Source organism: Clinocottus analis, unplaced genomic scaffold (genome assembly GCF_023055335.1).
Source record: "Clinocottus analis isolate CAN_PGR_092001 unplaced genomic scaffold, fCliAna1.0.p SCAF_9, whole genome shotgun sequence".
NCBI classification, from domain to species: Eukaryota; Metazoa; Chordata; class Actinopteri; order Perciformes; family Cottidae; genus Clinocottus; species Clinocottus analis.
In genome coordinates this window covers 7,361,804-7,384,485 of record NW_027176251.1, presented here as the reverse complement: position 1 = coordinate 7,384,485, position 22,682 = coordinate 7,361,804, and the positions used below count along the sequence as shown (strand labels likewise).

Here is a 22,682-nt window from a genome sequence, read left to right as displayed (position 1 = left end):
ATGAACGTAACGTTGAAGGTTTTACGTAAAATACGCAATGCGCAGAGATCAGAGTCCGGCGAATCAGGAGTGTGGGCTCAGAAACACCTTTCGAGACGAAAAAGATTTGCAGTAAAATCTATTTTTTATGTTCTGTATACTTATACAATGTGCAATAGCAACGTGTGAAAGTCCTGCATGCAACTTTTGACTTAAAATTAAGTGTAGAGGTATCTGACTACTTTTCAAGTGTGAAAGTAGGCTACAATGGGGAGATCGTGCAAAATGGCATCTTTGAAAGTGTTTTTATTTATTTTATGCTTTGGGGAGGAATATAAACAGATACATTTACCCAAGTTGCTACTGTACTTTGGTACAATTTTGAGGCAAGCTATAAAGTCCAACTTTACTGCATAGTACCTACTACTATATTAGTAACTACATAGGTTTAAATCTTTCCCCAAAACACACCATGTAATATCATAAAATATAATGCAACGTTGCAAAGATGCCCAACATTTTGTTAAAATTAGCGTCACATGAAACAGCTGTAACATTATAGTGCTGCACTTACCAGTATATGCATCAATAATCAAATGTAGTTATAGAAATCTTGACTACTTTGCATAATGATTCCCTTTGCTTTTAATACTTAGCAAATATACTGCTGCTGCTAATACATGCATGCTTTAATATAATGACATGCATATTGTGAATGCAGTAGTTTTACTTTTAAAGAAGTATTTTTTATATTGCAGTAAATACCATTAGCCTACTTGAACTTAAGGATCTGAATACTGCTTCCAAAACTGATCATATATTGTAATATAAGATAATTATAATTCAGTTAAGGAGTTTGTTTTATATACTGTTGGTTAATTCAATCTAAAATATTGCTTTGGATTTCATAGGAATGTTATGTTTTGTACGTCAAACTGTAAAGTAACTGAGTACCTCCAGCTCTTGGACCTCAATTCAAAAATACTGTTTTACAAAATTATAGCATTATCAATATCTACTCTAACAAGAAAGCTCTCTCGTGGAGACGTCATATAGTGTTTTTATTATGAATTTTGTAATGTTTACTGACAGTTCTCAATAACAATTAGTCAGCATTATCCATGTCATTGTATTATTAATTACAGGTAATGTATGTTCCAATAGTAAGATAGTAATAATATAAGTTATTAATCAATGCAATGTTTATTCCTTCTTAACATCACACTCAAAAACGACAGGCTTTATTTACTGACAGGTTTAGCACTGCACATTGATAGGCTACACAGACAGACAGCAAGAGACACAGAGGGAAAGTGAGGGAGAGGTGAGCGGGTGAGCGAGAAAGACGGAGAGGCAGAGGGGGAGGTGAGGAAAAGCACACAGTTGTACATTCATTAAACCAAATATACCGGATGGAGGGAAATAGAAAATAAATTAAAGGTTCAGTTTTGAAATGTGTTAAAGATGAAATGAGTGAGACATATCCAAGTATCACAACAATGTGCCCTCCTTTCTCTGTGATTCAGATATTGACAAATTCTTAAATTACAACAATATTACACACAAATTAAGAGACACTCATCAAGCCCGGGATTATCATCCGTATCACTACTACTAGTATTATTATTATTATTCTCATCATCATACTGTTTTCTGATGCTGTAAAGGTGATTACTCAAATGGAAACAAGTAAACCATAATCTGCTCCCTCTCAAAGTGCAGAAGAAGAGTGGCTGCAATAATAATAGTAATAACAATAATATAATATTCATCATTGTATGTACAGAAAATTCATTACAATCAATACAATCAAAACTGCCCAAGCTGAGCGGACATTCTGGAAACAGCAGGGGTAGCACTATGGAGTGTGTATATGTGTGTGTGTGTATTTGTGTGTGATTGCATGTGACGTCTTTCAGTTATTGTAAGAGCAGTGTGCAGTGAGTGAAAGAGTGCAGTGAGAGTCATTTAAAGACATTCCAGCGGTCACTGTGGGGGGGTCAGAGGTCAAGTTTGACCAGGTTTACTGTAGATGGTGATGTTTTGTCATTTAGCAGCACAAGCTGAACCTTTGCAAAGACTCCTGACTCAACACCCAAAGGCTTTTGCTCTGCTTCTGGGTATTGCATAAGTACCAACTTGCGTAAATGGCGAGGTGTACGGTTGATAGTCCTCATTTTATCATCAGCCACACGTAAAATAGCTGAAGCACTAAAATAGTCACAACACCAAAAGAAAAATACCTGCAAGCGGAATTTTTTTTAGCATTTAAGAAGAGCGACCGCGCTGTCTGACCTCACTGTCTTCACTCTGTGGTTAAGGGTGATCAAGGAATGTGTTGAGAGAGGATGCAAAGAGGGAGAAAAGAGCTTGTGCAGAGACTTCTTGGAGTCGAGTCTAATAAGGGATGTGTCGGGATCAAGGATCATGTCTTTGCCTAATCATCTATTCAAGGCCTGCATGTTGCGGATTGTTCCTGTATTGAGTTTGTGAAGATTTCGTTCTGTGTTCAATAACAAAAGATAGAATACAATCTTTTTTTTTTGTTAAAACAAAAGCAGTCTCATTCAACCAGTATTACACTATACAGACAATACCATCTTGTGATCGAGAACTGGTGCACCACATACAATTTTGGTGGGGATTTGCTCAGGCGGTTAAATTACATTAAATGTATACATTGTGCCATTGAACATTTAGGTGGAGAACAACTGCCCGTTGTTGGCTATAGGTCACATATGGCGTTGAGTGTCAAGAAGTGTTATTACAGTGACTGTGTTGTGCGTAGTGTTTGTAAGCATACATTCCTTATACTAGTAGTGTCAGCAGTCGTTGATATTAAAAGTGTTGGAGTGTGTGAGCCGGTTGGTGGTTTCCATGAGAACTGGTGCAAAGACTTGTGTGGCTCAGTAGCGGCGGGCGTTGCCGTCCCGCCCCTCCTTCTTGATGATTCGCTGGTCGTCGCTTGTGTCTTCAGGTGACTCTGCTACCTCCTCGTCCTCCTCCCCCTCCCCCTCCGTGTCAGCAGAGATGCCCATGCGAGTCTCGTAGGACTGCGGGAGAGAGACATTTGAGGATGAAAACCGGAGCGTGACTTGGTGTGGTCATTTATTACCTTCACATCAATAACTTATCTGTTTTTGTTTACCTCCATGGGGTTGACAATAATGGTGAGGGCAGAGTCGTCCCATTGGCTGCTACCCTCCTTAGCCCCGCCGCTGGCACCCTCACCCCGGCGATGGATGGAGCGAATTCGGAAAACACCGAGGATCACCATGACAACCAGGAAACCCACACACACCATAATGATGACCGTAGCTGCTCCTGGCACCACTGTAACAAAACAAGTGATGATGATGTGTAATAATCCAGATTCAAACAATAACCAACAATGAACTGAATGAACACTGTTTCATTGTTGGAGACCAAATGAGCATTAATCTACAGCTGAAATGCATGTTTTATTCCACCTAATTTTCCTTCATATGGGTAAACTTGTTATTTCATCAACATGTGAAGTTGAACATTTGTTGAACTCATTACTAAATGCCTCTGAGTTAATTTGAAGCCACTTACCAACTAGGAACATAAGAGAAATAGCACAATTATTGAAACTATGCATATCCTTAAAGGAATTTTGACTGGGACATGATTGAACCTGACAATCCCTTCTGCTGTGCAGCTGCAGTCACTGCATAAATAAAAACAGCAGCGGTGCAGCAGACCATAACACAATTTCTGGTTCCACTGCCCCACCGTGCACACGGTTCTTTACACTGGCTCCACAGGCTTGTAATTACTTTTAGAGCTCTGCATGGCCACACACCTGCCTGCATTAGAGTTCTGTTGCAGCCCTTTCAACCAGTCGGTCTCTGAGGTCTTTTGATGAAGGTTTGTGGATTCTTTCTCGCTCCAGGCCTGAAACTAAAAACGATCGTGCCTTTGAGGCTCCTAAACCTTGAAATTCTCTTCCTTTGAAGTTTTTTTTTCTTTTTTTCGTGCAAACACAAGGTATGTTTGCATTCAGTTGTTCACCAAAACTAACTGTATGAATCCTTGAGGTCTCACAAACAAGCCAAGTAAATGTCCTTGCTCATAATAAAAAAGCAAAGCGTTTTATTAAGTATTATACATTCTGTATTGTTAACACCCATGTGTATTCAATTCAGTTTATTGCTTTACAATTTGTACAGATACAACATCTCTGTCCCAGGACCTCAAATCGGATCAGAAAAAAAAACAGCTTCCAGTGTTTTTCATCCCTGTCTTGACTGGTGCATAGCAGCATATCTTGATGCGTCACCGCCAGCTATTGATTAGTAGAATACTGTGAGAGCATTATTAGGACTCACGCCACCCATGTGTGTGCACCATGGACTGTATGAAATACAGTCAGCCATAGGTGTGGAGTTCAAAGTGGCTGGCTCCGGCCGTCGCCATCTTGGCAGTGACGACATATTCTTACTCCTAGTTTATCTAAAAATGGGCATAGAGGTGGATTGACGTTGGAGCTGAGGTCGGCCAAGGTGGTGCAGCAGCCTGAGATGACACCCACCTGTCAATCAAAGCGTCCCCGCCCTTAATCATTCCTAACTTTATACCATAATATAATTTGAAGGAGTGAGTTACATAAAACTTCACCCCTTGTCAGTTGTACAAGGCATTATTCTGTTAAGTTTGGCATCTTGAATTTCCCTTTGGGGATCAATAAATAAATTATCTATCTATCTATCTTTTAATATGAGGATCTATGGGGGATGCTTTTGAATGTTGGGCTTCATTTTTCAGCACCAGAGTTTGCTGCTTGGTGAGCACACATGCTCATGTGATTTACAAAACAGGGACCCACCCCAATGCTACTAGAGGTCTAAAACTCCACAGGAAACCTTTAAGATCTGTGATCACGGTAATCACCTTTAAGAAGCAGCTCAAGACAAATAATTTACCTTTGTCTGGTCATTTTAGTCTGTATTTAATTAATTACTTTTACCCATCGCAATAGTGTAGAGAGAGAGAGAAAAAAAACAGTGGAACGACAACAAAGGTTTGCTGTCGGTAATCTGCAGACAACAACCAAGAGTCTACTGGGGCTCCTCTAATCCATCACTCGTATTCTGACTGCATTTTCAAATGTTCTTTTGTGTTTTGTAATTGTTTGATATCTGTTCTTGACAGGAAAAGTTGATAAAAGGGGAATGTCACCTGAGTTGCGATGTGGATTGGGCAGGGTGTGTCCGCTCAGCTCTCCAGCATGGTGGGATGGATGGAGAAACTGCTGCTGGGAGGCCAGCAAGTGGGACGGGTGGTACAGACTGTCCAGAGAGTGGAGGAAGTTCACCTGGAGGAAGCAGGTGAGAGAAACAAAGAAGAAGAATATGAAACAAAATAATTTAAGTCTTGACTGAGCTTTAATGCCCTTGTCCAAAATACATTTATCTTCATTCGGTGCCAGAGGAGTGACTGTAAATGTTTCTTCTTACCTCCAGAGTCAACTCATTGCTGGTGTACCTGCCGTTCATCTCAGAGCAGGACAGGCGGAACCGCCTCTCGAAGCGGGCTGAGCCTTTGGCCAGCCGGTAGCGGACTGAGCGCAGGACATCCTCGTACACAGAGATGGATTCGGCACCTGCAGGAAGCACAGAACAACAAGAGGGCAGCGAGTCAATACCACGACGAGAACTGTAGAGAGGAGGAGAAGAGAAAAGTAGTCTGCAAGTTTTTTTTATGCAAGTTCCTGAGAACTAATTTTCCAAATCAACGTCTTAATATCATGTATTAAGTCTTATATAAACTCTTACATTTACTTTATATTTACATGGGTGGAATTTGTTAGGAGAAAACAGATGTCATGTATTTCTGAGCACCAGTTAGGATTCAGAAATATTTTACAGTTGTGGTGCCGTTTGCTTGTGACTGCTCTGATGAAACCAAACATATTAGTTTATGACCGTTACAGTCTTTTCCTGTTACTAAACTACTCATTTAGTAATGAATAAATAATGTTAGAGAGAAACACTTCAGGGGCTTTAAGCATAAGAGACACAAAGAGACTATCTAATTCAGATTTCCAGTCATATTTTGCTGTCGATTTTATGTTGTTTATCTGTAGTCTATGTTGGCCAGTTCAAGAGTTCAGCAACAATGATGACTTTCTAGTAAAGAATGCTGTTATGCACAGTACCTGTGATGGCAATGTAAGCTGTGGTATTGATGATTTCCAGTCCCCTCTCTCGCACCACATCCATGTCCACCAGAAGCTCCTCCCTCTCTGGGTTTAGCTCCTCCCCAAGCGGTTGGACCTCACAGCCATCCAAAGTGTGAGCCACGGCGTCAGACATCAGAGCTAAGAGAGGATCGTCACGCCAATTTAGGAAAGAAAGAATGGGGACCACAGATGGTCTATTCAACTAATTTCCATACACAGATAGTGAGACAAATGGTGAGAAGGGGCTGTGTGCAAACAAACACGATACATGTTTCAAATCTCCAACGAGATGTGGCATTTGGGTTGTTTAATACGTGACTTACCTCCTCCCTCCATCCCCTGTGCAGCTGTGTTGACAGCATGAGACAAGGAACAGACGATCCGGAGCTCAGGGAAAAGGGGGACACCACGGGGACCCTCAAACTCAGGGGCAGGACGAGCCAGATGAGGGCCGACCCCAGACAGAGAGATCTGAGGGGCGTCCGGCTGGAGAACCACCAGGTATCCCTCCAGCTGCTTGAGAGACAGGCAGCTCTCCTCATTGAAACATCTGGTAGGGACGAAGGAAGCGTGAAGTCAGTCAAGGAGAGAAACAGAGACAACAACAAAGAGACAGAAACTCTGCACATGTTTTTGTTGATGTCAGTCTGTCGGTTGGTCCACCACTTTGGACCAAACTGTAGCTGCAAATATTTGACGGATTGCCATAAACATCTTTACATTCGGTCGTGGGGCCCAGACAACAAATCCTACTGTCTTTGGTGATCCCTGAACTTTTCTGTCACTCCACCTTCAAGTTGACCTTTTTTGCAGTGAAATATCTCAACAGATGTCAGATGGATTGCCATGGGACAGGGTACAGACATTATAGCTCCACGGACAGCAATTTATAACAATTTAGGTAATCCCTTTTAGATTACTGTAGCAATTTACTATCGTTGTCAGAATCACCATGGGTTAAAAAAAAACAAACATCAAAATGCATTAAAACCAAAGATAATCTAATTTGTATGTTCCTCTTCTTTCTCATAACAGGAATAACATTACACAGAATTCAACTCAAACGTCCGATTCTGAGATTTAAGTGTGTTATGTAAGTAGAGGCTACAACGTAGCCTTGAGCCACGGGCCTCAAACAGAGCTGAGGAGCAGGCTACAAAGGTCTGGGAAGATTCATCCCCAACCAAGACGTCACTTGAGGATATTTATCAGACTTTGCACAGCTCCCTCTGAAGCCACAAAAGGCTTTCTTCAACTTTTTCTTCACATAAGTACTCCTCAAGACCTCCCAACACACTTTGATGTGTAAAATTTGCACAGTTCCCTTTAATGTTTGCACCAGCACCAGGTCAAAATTGTAATTTGTCCAACTTTGATTTATTACTATATGTCAGCAAAACTAATAACATTACCAGCTGTACTTTGTGATAAGTGTTAATTGGTAAAACGTGAGCATGCTCAAATGTTAAACTAAGATGGTCAACCAGGTACCATTATACCTGCTAACACTGCTAGAATGTAGTAGATTTAGTAGTAAGCACTGTACATAAGAACCATTTGTAGGTATTTACTTGAATATTTCCATTTTTAGTTAATTTTGAGATTGCAGTTTTTCTCGCCTTCCTGTGCCCTTTACTCGTTGAGATAATTCTCTTGCTTCTTAAAAGGTAAATAAACAATTTAAAACCCTCTGAGCTGGAAAATGCATCGTCATGAAGCTGGAAACAGGGCTGTATTACTGAGCTCTGAAAATATTTTTAGAGATACGTGGTTGTCACAAGACAGCAATTATATAGAATATGATGGATTGCTGTAGATTAAACTACTTAACAGTGTATCAAGTACTTAATATTTGCACAACCTTCAACAGGGGACATTTTACTGCACTATAAACACCTTTACTTTTGATACTTTGTGACTGGTGTGTTCTGCTTATAATACTGAGGCTACATACTTTTACTTTAGTAGATTTTTGAGTGCAAAACTTATTTTTGTAGTGGAGTATTTTCCAAGACTGTTGTTAGTACTTTTATTTCTGTGAAGAATCAGAATACTTCTTCCATCACCTAAACATCAGCATCGCCTGCACTGTGAGTGTATTAGCACGCTAATGTTCCCGAGTTAAAGCACCGCGAGCAAGATGAAAGTGTCTTTCGTCTTGCTCTCAAATTAGCAACATTGTGGCCAAGTAATGTTAGGAACCAAACCATGTCCAAGATGATGGACAAAAAGTTATTAATCCAGAGCAACGTCTGCTCCATCCAGTTCCTTAATTCCACCACTGCTGTTGTTAACTTTGGTTCGAAAATAGCAAATGTCAAACCATAGCTCTGCTGTTACGCGTTACATTTTCCTGCCAGAAAGGAGAGCAAATCAGATTGATGACAGGCTGCTTACATATATTTATTCAGCTGCACTATAATTCAGCATTCCATTTGAAAGGGGATTAAGCGTAGTGTCTATGTGTGTGTGTTACATTTCCTGTATCAGAGTGAGCAGCTGCTTCTATCGGCCTCTCCAGAAGGGCCTGCTGTTCAGCCATCTGGGTAACTCCTGGCCTCAAATCAGTCTAATCTTCACACACGCAATAAAACATGCTAGAGGAAAGAAGAAGAAAAAAAACTCTGGTACACTTGTGAAAAAAAAACCCTGCCTTTGACCTTGAATCTTAAAAACAAAACCTCCAGCACGCTCATGGCCTGATAATCATTTTAGTCTTATAAACATGCGACAAAAACAACGTTGCCAAAAGACATTAATAAGAATATCCTGAGAGTTTGAGGAGATATGATTTGTCGGCAGGCAGCTAGTTTAAATACACAACATACCACACAGTATATGCGAAAGACCGTACTTCCTGAGGTGAATTAATATTTCATCAGCTAAAAGTGACTGCTAAAGCCAGGGAGCAGTTCGCAGTTGTTAAGCATGGCTGAGCACTGACCCGGAAACAGAGTTTGTGTGCTTTTTGTTTTCACAGCCGGGTGATTCAGAGCGATGCACACACTGTCTTGTGCCGTCTGTATGTCTCGCAACATTAGGGATATTGTATTTGTTTGTATGTGTGCAATACTTTAATGTAAACCACAAATATTTGAACCCCTTAACAGTTAGACACATGCTAAATTATTTATCATAAAACCAGCTTTGAAAAATAAATTTGAAATTAATTGAATTTAAAAAAGGGAAACAGTTTCTTCAGAATCCTTCAACAACCCAGTTAAACCCTGACAGAGTTAATTTGGTCCACAGTTTACTGCGTTAAAGCAAAAAGCCACTTGATGACTGAATGGACGGAGAGATAAGATAGTCCTTGTTATCTCGGGCTGTGACGTTTTCTCCTCCACAATCATCTCTTTCGTACCACAACAGTCCTTATCACAGCTCAGCCAAAGTCCATGTTTGATGAGTTTGATGTCAAAGGAGTAAAGCAGAGGCACAGAGTCCAGAGAGAGACACTTCAAACGAGAAAACATTTTACTTCACATCATTTCTGGTGTTTAAAGATTTCCAGTGTGATAATCAACAATAGTGGTGTCTTGTTCCCTCCGTCTGCCGCCTCTTCTACCGCTTCAGTTAGTCTCCTGCCTTTCACAGAAGGACTTTTAATCCAGAAACCTTCTACTGCAGTTAGTTACCCAAGTGTGTGTGTGTGTGCGTGTGTGTGTGTGTGTGTGTCACATCTGAAGGTTGGTTGCTGATAGGTGGATGAAAGGTGACTAAGATCTCATCTGATAAGGCTTGTAAGGGACGGTGCGTGTGTACCTGAGTGAGGTGGTTAGCTTGAGGGGTCGGACTCCGGGGGTGGCGAAGCGAAGCGAGTTCCTGTAGGTGACCTGCTGCACTGCACGGTTGAAGCTCTCAATGTCGTCTCCCTCCAGCACCAACACTGACTGGCTGGGGTTCACATGAACCTGCATTGGCAAAAGAGAAGAGAATTTACATAAGAAGACATCATGCTAAATGGCTCGAGACAAAATTGGACACTTTACAAAGTAAAACCATGAAGGGGGTTAATCTGATTGAATCTAATATAATTATGTTCTTTAGAAGATAAATCAGCGCAACAAATACAAATATTAGCAAACATATTACCCTTTGATCTCTTTTTATCTCATTGGACCAAAATGTGTATATTTTTAGTGCAAATGCCTCAAAACACAAACCACTAGAGGAGGTTAGAAACATATTTGGCAGAATACCAACAATTTGTGCTGCAATTATAAGAAATGCCTGAACATAGTCTGGTGCTCATATGATGATTAAAACAGATTTTACTTTCTGACCTAATTCAGACAGCTGGTTTGGTGAAGAAAGTGCATTTTGCTCATGGCAAAGAAAGATGTATGGGAGTCATTGAGCGGTCTCTCTTTCTCTACAACATGGCGCTGTGCGGCTCTCTGAGGTATTACCTTCATGCCGGAGCCCAGAGTCTCCAGGTCTCCGAAGTCAAGGCCTTCCCTGCAGGCGTACAGACACTCGACCACACTGTGCGACTCCACGCTGCCGGGACGCACCGTCACTCCTGACAACAGGCCGTGGTAACCTCCCACATATTTCACTAAAAACCAGAGAAAGTCCAGTAAGATTACAGATTATAACACCGCATTTATATTGTAATTTGCACATCAATTACACAGCAACAATGAAACAGCAAATTGACAGACTGCACACCCTCTTGATGACAACAATGTGAAAACAGGATGTTCACCTGAGTGTTTACCCTCTGGAATGGTGTTGTTTAGGATTTCCTTCTGCTTCTCTTCAGGCTCTGCAGCGCGGAGGGTGTGGGGGGAGGACGAAGGGGAATAGAAAAAGAGAAAACAATAAGGCACATTGAGAAAGATACTTGACTGCAATGGTGTGAAAAGAAAGTCAGAAGAAGACTGAAGGTGATAGGAACAATGAAAAATAATAAATAAATAACACGCGAGGTGAAGTGAGAAAATGCAAGCAAGAGAATTGTAGATATTCAGAAATGCACCATCTCCTCATTATCCAGCAACAGCTGGTGCTACGCAGGCAGCAGAGCGACTTTCATTGTGGATGAGAGTATAAGTGTGTGTGTGTGTGTGTGTGTGTGTGTGTGTGTGTGTGTGTGCGTGCGTGCGTGTGTGTGTGTGTGTGTGTGTCCGTGTGTCCGTGTGTGTGTTTTAATGCTAATTGACAGCCACAGTTTCCCATTTTAACCAGCATTCAAGTGTAAGTGGCTAATAGCTGTCTGGCCCTTGTGTTGTTCTGTTGCTCTGAATAATTGATAAGTCCGTTATATTATTAGCCCTCAAAGACAAAATGCATCAACTAAATTATAACTGAGTGAAATGAGGGAGTGAACGGTGCGATGCAAAACATCTCGACCGATTGTCTGAAGGTGCCTTGTGAGGGTTTGCGAGTTGCCGCCGCTCTTGCCAGAAATGGCGGCCGGCTATTTCTAGTGATTTGAATGACATTTCATTGACAAGGGAAAGCAAAAGAGGAAGCTAACTGCACAATTGCTGCTCATAGCATTTATGCAAAAATAAAAAAAACTGAATTCCTCGCTCTCTGCTGCATACATTTCTGTCAAAATCCATCATTAAACTGAAATTAAATATGTCAGTTGTGGAGATGCTGAGCATAAATTTCAGTGCCTTACCCCAGCAGGCGCCAATAAACATCCTCTGGCGGGGGGCAGGGTTGGGGATGGCTCCGTTGTCATGGATTAGGGCGGGGTCAAAGGTCACACCGTCAACATACAGGGTCACAGAGGGGAACTGCACGCTGAGTGACAGATGATGCCACTCACTATCACACACCTGTTGGACAGAGATCAAACAGAGTCAACCCGAGTCGGAACGAAGTTGAAATACTTTGCAAGGTGAAGTTTTGGACATTTACTCTTTGTAGATATCAACGGTGGAAAACGTATTCAGATATTTTATCTACAAAAGTACCAACACGACAAAGTACTCTGTTACAAGTAAAAGTCCTGCATTCATAATTATTATAATCATTTATAACTTAAGTACAAAGGTATGAGCCTTAAAATGTACTGATTGTATCAAAGGTTCTGTAGAGAAATGGCTACTGGGACTGATAAATCATTACAAATTACATTATTGTTCATGTTGTTATTGATTTTGTTGGTTGAAGAAAACAACATTACACAGTTAGGTTGTTGTTTCCCAACCGAAGGGTCACGAGATAAATCTGAGGGGTTGTGAGATGACTAATGGGGTAGGAAAGGAGACATAACAAAGCTCTGTTTCACAAATGTGCTCCTTTTTGTGTCTTTTTTTTATCTTTGTTCATTGAATAATTGTATTTCTTTGGACCTCGAACAGTTATCTCAATGAAACCATCTGGGCAGCCACTCAGACTGCCTTACTAGATAACGCTAGATTGAGTTTTGGAGCCACTGGTTTTATCTTTGAAAATGTATTGTATTCTATAAACTGGACATGTTTCTTGTGTAAAATCTTAATCTGAGAAGAAACATTTACTGTAACTGCAGCTGACATAAATGTACTGCAGCAATAAGGACAGTCCCATTCCACCACTGGTGAATATTTCATCCGTGTATATTCCTGTCCACATTTGTTTTAGCTTTCTCTACAGATAGAGTTGCATCAGCAGGAATACAAAGGGAATTATACAGACAGAGGGGCAGAAAAGACCGGGGTAATAAGATATCGTGGGTCAGACAGAGGGATTTGACAAATCTTTTCTGTATCAGCTAAGCTTCCTTTAATCCATGCTGCTTCAATCTGTCTGGGACCAGTGGCTTCCGTCAAAACAAACCCCCTTCACCCACCAATGTGCTGACTGTTTTTTTTCCTACATCATTCACTTTCTTGAACGTTCGTTTTGAACATAAAGTTACTGAGTTCTTTGATATACCACTGAAAGAAAAATTAACCATAAAATAACCACCTGAGCCAGATGTTTTGCTTTACACAGACATACTATCAACTGCATTTCCTCCATTTTAGTTTAATTTCAAAAGGTACAAATACAGAAGAACATCAAAGCTCAGTGTTGCTGTTCCCTCAGTACCTGCTCCAGTTTCCACAAGAACTTGACGGGCCGTGCGGCTGAGACGTCGGGCCAGTAGAAGAGAGAGAGGCGGCAGCCGTGGACAGAGAGGGAATAGTGGGAGAAGGAATCATCTGTGGAGCAGAAGAACAGAAAATAATTGGTGGGTCAGTGTGGTCTTGTCAAACTGTCTTAACATCACCCGCCAATTCTTTAGAGAATAACCTGTAACACATAAAAATTTGCAATTTGTTTTAATATAGATTGCAATCTCGGTTCTCTCGTTCTCGACTGTGAATTTTATTGCTGTTTCTACCCGAGGGAAGGTTTGCCGAACGCGCTGTTTTCAAGCACTGCTTCTACAAAGTCATGAAGTAAAAAAAAAAAGAAAAACACAATATTCTGCGAGGCATAATTCTAGTGCTTTACTGTTTCTTGTGCTGCTGTCCACTTGGCTGCTCAAGTGGAGCAGCTGGGGGTTAGGCGTCTCTCTCAAGAGCACCTTGATAGTAGTTGTGGAAGCTTTAAACTGCTCTAGATATTTTTTTTTTTCTTTCAGCCTCGACTTTGTCGGTAATTCTGGGGGATTGAGTGAGAAACCTTCTGGGGGTTTCATGTCTGATGTTTTCCTCACACGTTTTTTCCGCACATTTAAAAAACACTCTTATAATTCCTTCAATTTGGAGCAGCTAGAGCTCATGGGAAAAGCGGTCGCCCAAAGGTAGCCGGTTCGATCTCTGGTCTCCCCACAGTACGCATGTCGAAGTGTCCTTGAGCAAGACACTGAACCCCCAGTTGCTCCCCGGGCGCCTCAGGGCAGCACACTTAATTACTCAGGATGGGTTAAACGCAGAGAATAATTTCCCCAAGTGGATAAATAAATAATCATTTAATATTTTTTTCTCTCTAAAATGTCAGTAAAACCATGACTCTACCATTTGACGCACCATTCTTGACAGTGCTGCACACAATAGTCTCCTCCTCCTTGCGACTGCCTCTGGTCTGAGTGGTCGCAGGCTGGATGTTGGCTCCGCCCCTTCGCATCCACAGCTGCAGGGTGAAATGGTCGCCCGACAGCGCGGAGACGACCGAGTCCGGCACCACGGCGACATGGTTGGATCCGTTGAAGGAGAAGACCAGAGAGGAATCAGAAGAGGGGAGAGTGGGCAGAGCGGAGGTCCAGTTGGCCGCAGGAGAGGGAGGAGGGAGGAGGTCTACCTCTCCCCTGACGGCACCTGATGAGGGAAAAAAATATAAACAATGTTCATTTAAAAAAAAAAAAAAGATTCTGCCCTCTGCACATTTATATATATAAACCTGAACGCACCACACAGCCGTCGGACAGATCTGTCAGAGTAGCTGTCTCTGTCACAGCCCTTCCCAATGTGGCCGGTCTGGAGATCCACAGTGGCCTGGATGTTCCACACAGTCTCCTCACAGGTCTCCAAATGCAGGGCAGGGAACAAGGGGATGCTGCCTGACCCGGGCGTGTACTCGATACGCTTGGTCCATCCTGAAAAGGTAGCGCAATCAGAACCTGACCCTCAACATTTGGATTCAAAGAGTCGTATTCAAATTGTAATTCGCTGTCTACAAACTGTGCTCATCCCAGTGGTGGAATCTAATGTGAGGCAATCCACAGAAAGGGTAGCAGTAGTATCTATAATCTAAAAATATCTTCTCACAGTTTAATTAATTGTGTTACCCTTGATATTACTTAGGCTCAGCACCGCCTCTTTAAAACTCAGCTCCTGATACATATAAAGATGCAAAAGGTGATTCATCCTAACGGCAGCCCACGCACAACTAAAAGTGATAGTTTCCACAGATTAAATGCCCAAAACACATCTCTCAAACTTCCCGATAGTTTTCCAAGCATGACAACCGAGAAAGAAAGGGGATTAGATTACCGATCCAGCCGGGTTTGCAGGACGGCTTGACGGTGACGACAACCTGGGCATCGGCCTGAGCTCGGTTCTTCCCGCAGTCGAAGGCGGTCACCCAGAAGGTGAAAACGCGCTGACGCTTCGAGTCCAACGGCTCTGTGTTCTTAATGTTACCTAGGAGACGGAGAGAGCGACAAAGAAAGAAAGGACAAGAAATGATGACACATGAGAATAAAGGAGAAACAGAAATAGCACGGTTAGTCATCAGCAAGCTTGCATAATTTGAAAGTCCAACACAAATGAACGCTCATTGATGAAGCTTCCATCACTGCACATACACAATAAGAGAGGAACTACCCTACTGAAGGCACTACATCCAGGAATAGAAAGAGAAAACAGAGGACGATACAACACAATGAAAAGTGAAGGGTTTTCCTGTTTTCTTCAGATAAAAGCAACAGCGAATAACTGCGATAGCTGGCATGCTGCGCGCTGTTAGCCTGACAGACAATAGGTAACACAGGCGATGGTGTGACATGGCAGGAGGAGAAACATTAGGATGAAAGAGATAGTGGTAGGAACAGAGAAGACAAAGTGAAGGAAAAAGAAAATAGACAATGACAAGCCCACAGTGTGTGAAGGAGGTTGGAACAAAAGGTCTCTGTACCAGTTTGACCCCCAAAATAAACAAGAAAAGAGCTGCATGCTCATCCTCTGCATAAACCTTCCAAGTCCAGGACGATTCTGCAGAGTCATAATAAAACGAGCTCCTCTGCTGCTGCGTCTCATTAAGATTGATCACCCACCAACCAGTCAATGGATACAATTACCACAATGAATTTAAAGAATCTGTAAGCAGACAGCAACAAAAAAAAGATGCCATATTAAACTAAAACAGCTGCTGCAATGTTTTTACAAAGACAGAACAATAGTCCGCCCACACAAAGTCTATTTTAGCATCGCTTGGTTTTCTACCTGTGCGAGGAGTTAAGTACTCGCTCTGTCGCTATGCAGACATCAATATCCCAGCAGCGTCTGGTATAGGTCTTTCATGTATTGAGGGCATCCGCAGTTTAGATGTTGAATACTTAATATTGAATTTAGTGATTCTTCTTGCAATCGGCCATAAAGAGCAGATAGCGCAGACACCATGTGAGCAAGATAGTATGCTGGCTGGTGTTGGAAATGGTATTTCTTTAGCAGAAGCAGTTAGTAATTGGTCTATGAGTCCCGAACCCTCCTGATTTACTGCTCCAAGACAAAACACATCTCACCATCGTTGTCGATAGCAAAGGGCACATTAGGAGTGATGATGTCATAGAAGCAGATCTGGCTGTACTGCGGAGAGCAGTCAGCATCCAGAGCCTCCACCCGCACGATTCGGTCGAACAGACGTCCTTCTGGGACTGAAGCCTCGTAGCGACGCTCGACAAACACGGGGGAGAACTCATTGACGTCGTTAACACGCACATGCACGGTGGCCCTGAGGAAAGGAGGAGTGGGAAGCAAGACACAAGCAGAGAGAGACAGATGGATTGTTGTAACAACAGGAAGCAGAAATGACTGGATAGTCTTTACAGTGCACAGCCAGAGAAACTTGAGCTAGTGACTGTAATTATTGTTTGAAAAAAATCAATATCTTGTGTTTATATTGGGAGGAGAGAGTGGACTAACTAACTTGTGGGATTTCTTGCTGTTGACTCCATCAGGTCCCTCTCCGCAGTCGTAGGCCTGAATGGTGAAGCTGTGCTCCCGCTGGCTCTCGCAGTCCAGCGGCTCCTTGGACCGGACCAGGCCCTCGCCGGTGGAGCGGTCCAGAACCACAGCTTCAAACTGGACCGAGCCTGAACCCGAGGGGCCATTATGAACCCGGAAGCCACAGATTTCACCTGGAAGAGGAAGAAGAGCAATGAAACAAAATGTGCTAAATTATAGACACCGAGAATCCAAATGAAGTCATATCGTATTTAATAAATAAATAATCTATAAATATCCAGTATATTAATTAATGTCCTCTGTCAAACATTGGATTATTTTTTTAACATTTGTGTGGCAACGGCTGCTCGTAGATTATACCAAATGCTGTAGTTTATGTTTTAACAAGAATAAAATTACCCTTATTGCATTGGCTTTCACTGTAGATTAGAGTTTTGCTGGTACTCATTATTAAAGCGTTTCAGGTCCGGCTCTAGCGTACATTTTTGTACCCTTGCAAACCTTACACTCAACCTTAGATTGTGTTACAAAACTCTGCAGCTTAGACTTAAAATAAAGGAGATGCATTTCCTGGAGATGCCTCTAAACTTTGGATCAGTCTTACTCCTAAAATTGCTAGACAGTTATTTAAATCTATTCTAATTGCATCTTTCTCTATCCATTGTATTTTCCCAATTGTTTTAGTTATTTAAAGTTTTTCCCATATATATGCTAATATATTGAGATTAATATTATAACAGCAACAACAACCAGTGACATAAAACAAGAATTTTAGCCTGCCATGCAAAAGGAAAGCGCCGACGTACTCATGCATATCTATCATTGAATCTATCACTATTAAACTAATTGTGCTGATTTATCTTAATATAGGTTTTTCCGACTATATCAAGTGGAGACAGATATCTGGAGGATTCCTGTAAGTGCCGCTCCATCTTATCATTATAATGATAGAATAAAATAAATTTCAGCTGAGAGAATAAAACCCTCTTTAAAGCAGCTGATCTTTCCTGGCTGACATAAATTGAAGGTAGGGAAGGTTTCCTACTCAAACACCTAATTTTCTCTTCCTTTTTGACACAAGCCAATAAATTTCAGGCAGTGCTGAGTAATTCCAGTCGATGTGTTATAATTTGACTGAACACGGTTATTTCCAGGAGTGCAAACAAGATAACCTTATTTCATCAGACTGCAGAGCGCTGCTGACTGCCGCTCCTGCAATGAAGGGTTGAATTACACTATGATGGCCTAAAAATAGTGGACTCTGACTGAACACATTGCCTTTAATATTTACGCTGGTCTGTTGGGAAAGATGGTTAGAAATGGCAGCAGACTGAGAGCTCCAAACCTCTGTCAAAATCTGCGTTATTGCAGCCCAAGCCAGGCCTGGGGAGATCATTTTCAATTTGGCCTGGTGATGGGATATTCAATTTGACTGTGCGAGTACTTGATTTGACCTATTTTTTCCCAGCAGACAGTTCTGTGGCTGTTCAAGTAAATTTTTGGAAAAGTTTATATTATTATATATTTGAGGGATTTTTATTTTTCCCCCGGCTCTGCCATCCTGTCTCCTTCCATGCAGTTTCATGCGTTTGGTGTTACCAGCGTAGTGAAGTGGAGCATCTTTGTCCAGAGCAAAGAGAGGGGGGTTGAGCAGCACCGTGTTGTCGTTCTCCATGACAATCCCCTGGTACTCTGTCTCGATCCATGGCTTGTGCTTATTGGCTGAGAAGAGACCGAAGAGGCTTTGGGTTAAATAGAGCAATTAGAAGGAACCAACGTTTCTATTTTTAACACTCCATAATGGGCAAGGACATGGTGAGCATGAGTGGAAAACTGCACAATGTCTGTCTGATGTGTGACCACAAGGACAGTTTAATCACATTCACACCCTCACAGATTTCCCCTCTTCTTCCTTTTCCCCAAATACACCTCCTTCCTCTTGTTTGTGACAAGTGCCCCTTTACACACCTGCCTGGTTGGCTGTGTAATTAAAGCCAGTCAGATGTCACCTTCTCACACACACACAGAGATATATTGCTCATATCAATCAGCCAAACTGGGCTGCCACAGGCGCGGCACAATAATACGTGGGGGGGAAAAAAAACAGCCGTGTCCAAATCAAATGCCCAAGGTTTACTGTGAATTTAACCTTTAATTGCAAATGAATAATTCATCCTTGTGCTGAATGTTCAGAGCCCAGTGATCAAAGGGCAAGTTAATGAGCCAGAAGGATGACGATTTTACACCCCAGCAAAGAGCAGAAAACAAAAGCCTCCGCTCTGTTGTCCTCAATCTTTTGAACACGGAAGACACAGAGTTTGAAATCAGACAGAATGGCAAGACTTGTGTTTAGTAATTGCTTTGTTGTCGTCACAGTAAATTTTCTACAATTTCTGACTGGAACTAATTCTTGCCGTCTCGCATGTGAGAGGAGAGCCAACTGAGGAAAAGCTCGCTGGCTCTGAATCTGATTCAACTTCTATCACTATAAATGTTTCGATTATAGAGCAAATATACATTTTTGATATCTTACTGAAGAATATAAAGATGGTGTTTCTCAGTACAATTACTCAAGCACTGTATTTAAGTATAATTTGAAGGTACTTTTTGGGGGGTTTCCAATTGATGCTAGTTTTGTCCACTTACTCTATTACATTTCAGACGGCAATATTGTTCATTTTACTCCACAACATTTGTTTTTGTCAGATTAAGTTCAACAATCTAGGATATTAAAATGCCCCTTACACAGTGACCACATCCATAATAATAATCTAATAACTAATGTACCACTCTGAACGAGGCCATTCTGCTATATAATTAATGCAAACTAATATGGGGTATTAAATTAATGGTTCAGCAATTTCTTCTGATAATACTTGTCGTGGGGGTATTTTTACATTGAGGTATTTCTACTTTTAGAGCTGAAATAATGAGAATAATCATCATCCAGTCGACAGAAAAAACAGCAAGTATTCTGTCGATTCAATAATCATATTTTTCTTTTCAAGCAAAAGTAACAACACGTTCATGTTGCTGCTTCTCAGTTGAGAAGATTTGAAGCTTTTCTTTTCCTTTTCTAGTAATAAAGAGAATATCTCTGTGCGTTTGTGCTGTGTCATACTAACCAGGCAATTTTGGGACTAAACTGGACTCTAGAAAACTGTAACGGGTGTTTTTCACTATTTCCATGACTTTTTAATGACCAAATGTTTAATAAGTACAAAGAGCAAAGTGAACGGGCGTCAAATTCCATATGTGCAAATTTACATGGCCATTAAAGCTGATTCTGATTGAAAAGATTGTCTGCCGAATAATCAACAAAGAAAATGATTGTTAGTTGCAGCCAAAGATACTTGATTAGGATTATAAAATGAATAACAAATCTGATCACACAATAAGTAAAGGGCACAAATCGGACCAAACTTTAGGTATCTGCTTTCATATCTAAAAGTTACGCCCTAATCAAAGATATTCATCCTCTCCTTTCAACTGCCCCCCCTCCCCTTTTGGTCATTTATCTCCCGCCCTCTGTCCCCTCAGTTGATCTACCCCTCCCCCGCTGCTCTATAGCATTAATCTGAGCATCAGGCCCAAGGATTACATCCGGGATTACAGATTGAGAGGCATCCCATTCCATCTCTCTCTGTCTCTCCTGGCACTTTTCGTCTGTGTGTCACTCTATCACCTCCCACCCCTCCTCGTCTGTCTCCCTCAAACACACACACACAATATATATATATATATATATATATATATATATATATATATATATATCCAAACGTTTCGGTATCTTTAGCTTTCCCCTTTCCCTCGTGTCACCTGATCTCACGTACTACCTCTCTCTCTCCACCACCGCCTCCTCCTTGTCTTCCTCCTCCCTCCTCACCGGCCTGCGTCTTTTCATACACGTCCTCTCCTGTCACAGCTCCTTCTCCTCTGCCTCTCCTAACATTTTACTCATCCCCGTCCCCCCCTTTTTCTCTGTGTTTCCCTGACACTCCATCTCTCCTAAAGCTCGTGTTCCCTGCATCACTCTCCTCCTCCTCCTCCACCACCACCTCCACCTCCTTCTCTGACATTCTCCCTCCTCCCTGTCCGTTTCATTTCTCTTTCCCCGGGAATGATCATCATTGGAACAATGATGTTGAATCAGAGTCATGGTTATCCATGATGATGAATCTGCTCCAGAGGAGGAAACAGATGTATCATCTTCTCAGAGTCACAGCACCGTTTAAAAACAGACGCATGCACGGCTGGGGCCCGAAACACAAAACGTACAAACGTGTGTGTGTGTGTGTGTGTGTGTGTGTGTGTGTGTGTGTGTGTGTGTGTGTGTGTGTGTGTGTGTGTGTGTGGCCTGTTTGAGGAGATGGATTTCTAATTCATACACTCGTGGAGGAGAGCAATAAAGTCGTCAGGAGCATTTCAAGGTAAAACAGCCGTGGCTCTGCCCAAGCACCTTGACAGGTCTGCGTGCTCCCGTGTCGATGTCAACCATCATCTCAACACATCACTATTACCAGTCAAAATGATGAGGCACTGACCTTTGTTGCCAATGGCAACCGAAGTCAAGCAAAGGAGGAAGAAGGAGAGAAAATTCATTCTGTCCATCTGAGGGAGGAAAGGAGAGGAAAGGAAAAGTAGAGGGGGCAACAGGGTGGGGAGTAAAGTACATGCATCAATAACTGATCGGCACTGACAGAGACAAGCACATGTAACGAGACACACAGAGAGAGACAGGGACAGATCAGATGCTCTGTGCATTAACACTCAGGTGTCATGCATGTACCTCTGGAGGCCTACATACAGTAGGTGGAAGAGAGACCCCATGTGACGGACTCGATTTGGTGCTGCATATTGAGTCAGCATGATTCAAACAATACACCATAATTGCTTCTGCCTTTTTCTCAAAATGAGACTGATACATGCACTTGCAGAGAAAAGCATAGTGAATGCACATACTTGGTCATGCTGTGTAGCCTATACGTGTGTATGTGTGTGTCTCTAGGATAGGTTATGCATGTGGCAGTGTGGGTGTTTTCCCATGTTTTAATTATTGTGGTTTGTTAGGTTAAAACAACGCAGCTGCTGTCATATGGCCACAACTGAAAAATGAGTCCTTGGGTTGGGGGGGTTTCATGCCCTCATTGACATAACAAGACTCTACGTGTTTTTCATTGCTGCAGTCCGTGATATGCTCCAAGACAGACATGCTCTGTAGGTTACATTACCAAAAAAAGAAAAAGAAACAAAAGAGGAAATATATAACCGATGACTCCATCTGTTCCCATCCATCCAAGACCAGCGGAACATGCTATGCGACACTAGTCAGCCGATTTACATCACAGGCTGGTATTGACACACATCACCAGCTTGGGCTGCATGTCTGGCCATGTTGAGAGCTCAGCCTCGAGCCAGCAGAGGAAATGTCGCATACATGAACGTTCGCTGAGGCAAGATTTGACATTACCGTGGTGAGTTGCGCTGACGCTCCCGGTTGGTACCCAGCCTCTACGCTCGCAGCATCCGCCTCTCACGCCCCTGCCGCTCGGCTCGGCAATCCCTCCCCCGCAGGGTGAAAACAAACCTCCAGGTGTGGGAGAGGACACACGGATAGTCTTCAACACGGCAGCTGAAGAAATGACAGTGTGTGTATATAGTTCAGCCTGACGTGAGACTCGGCGATGGGGTGCGAGGACGACCGGAGAGACCGATGGATGCCCTTGTTTTTTCGGCTCTACGGACGAGGGAGAAGGAGAGAAAAAAACGGTGGGAATATTACGCTGGCGTCCCCTCCCTCTCGGCGTCTCTTAACCCGCCCACACTGCGTCCTTCTCCCTCTCTTCTCGCTCCCTCTCTCTCTCCGGCCCCCACCAGCTCTG

General features: G+C 42.3%; 1 protein-coding gene across 2 annotated transcripts; it reads right to left on the bottom strand.

Annotated features, from left to right (window-relative positions):
* Positions 1–1,023: 1,023 nt before the first annotated feature.
* Positions 1,024–22,661, bottom strand: clstn3 (calsyntenin 3). Of its 2 annotated transcripts, none has more exons than XM_068569520.1 (19): positions 22,271–22,661; positions 21,345–21,411; positions 18,400–18,522; positions 16,763–16,973; positions 16,359–16,567; positions 15,109–15,258; positions 14,526–14,711; positions 14,134–14,433; positions 13,220–13,332; positions 11,820–11,979; positions 10,896–10,955; positions 10,597–10,745; positions 9,950–10,098; positions 6,508–6,734; positions 6,161–6,322; positions 5,460–5,605; positions 5,182–5,317; positions 3,128–3,312; positions 1,024–3,032 (listed from the first exon to the last, which is right to left on the bottom strand). In XM_068569520.1, exons 2-19 carry the CDS (start codon positions 21,409–21,411, stop codon positions 2,886–2,888), a joined length of 2,880 nt encoding a protein of 959 aa, XP_068425621.1. In that variant the 5' UTR covers positions 22,271–22,661; the 3' UTR covers positions 1,024–2,885. The 2 variants fall into 2 exon arrangements, with proteins under 2 accessions (XP_068425621.1, XP_068425622.1); XM_068569521.1 differs by having other exon boundaries at positions 14,146–14,433; positions 22,271–22,660.
* Positions 22,662–22,682: the final 21 nt, after the last annotated feature.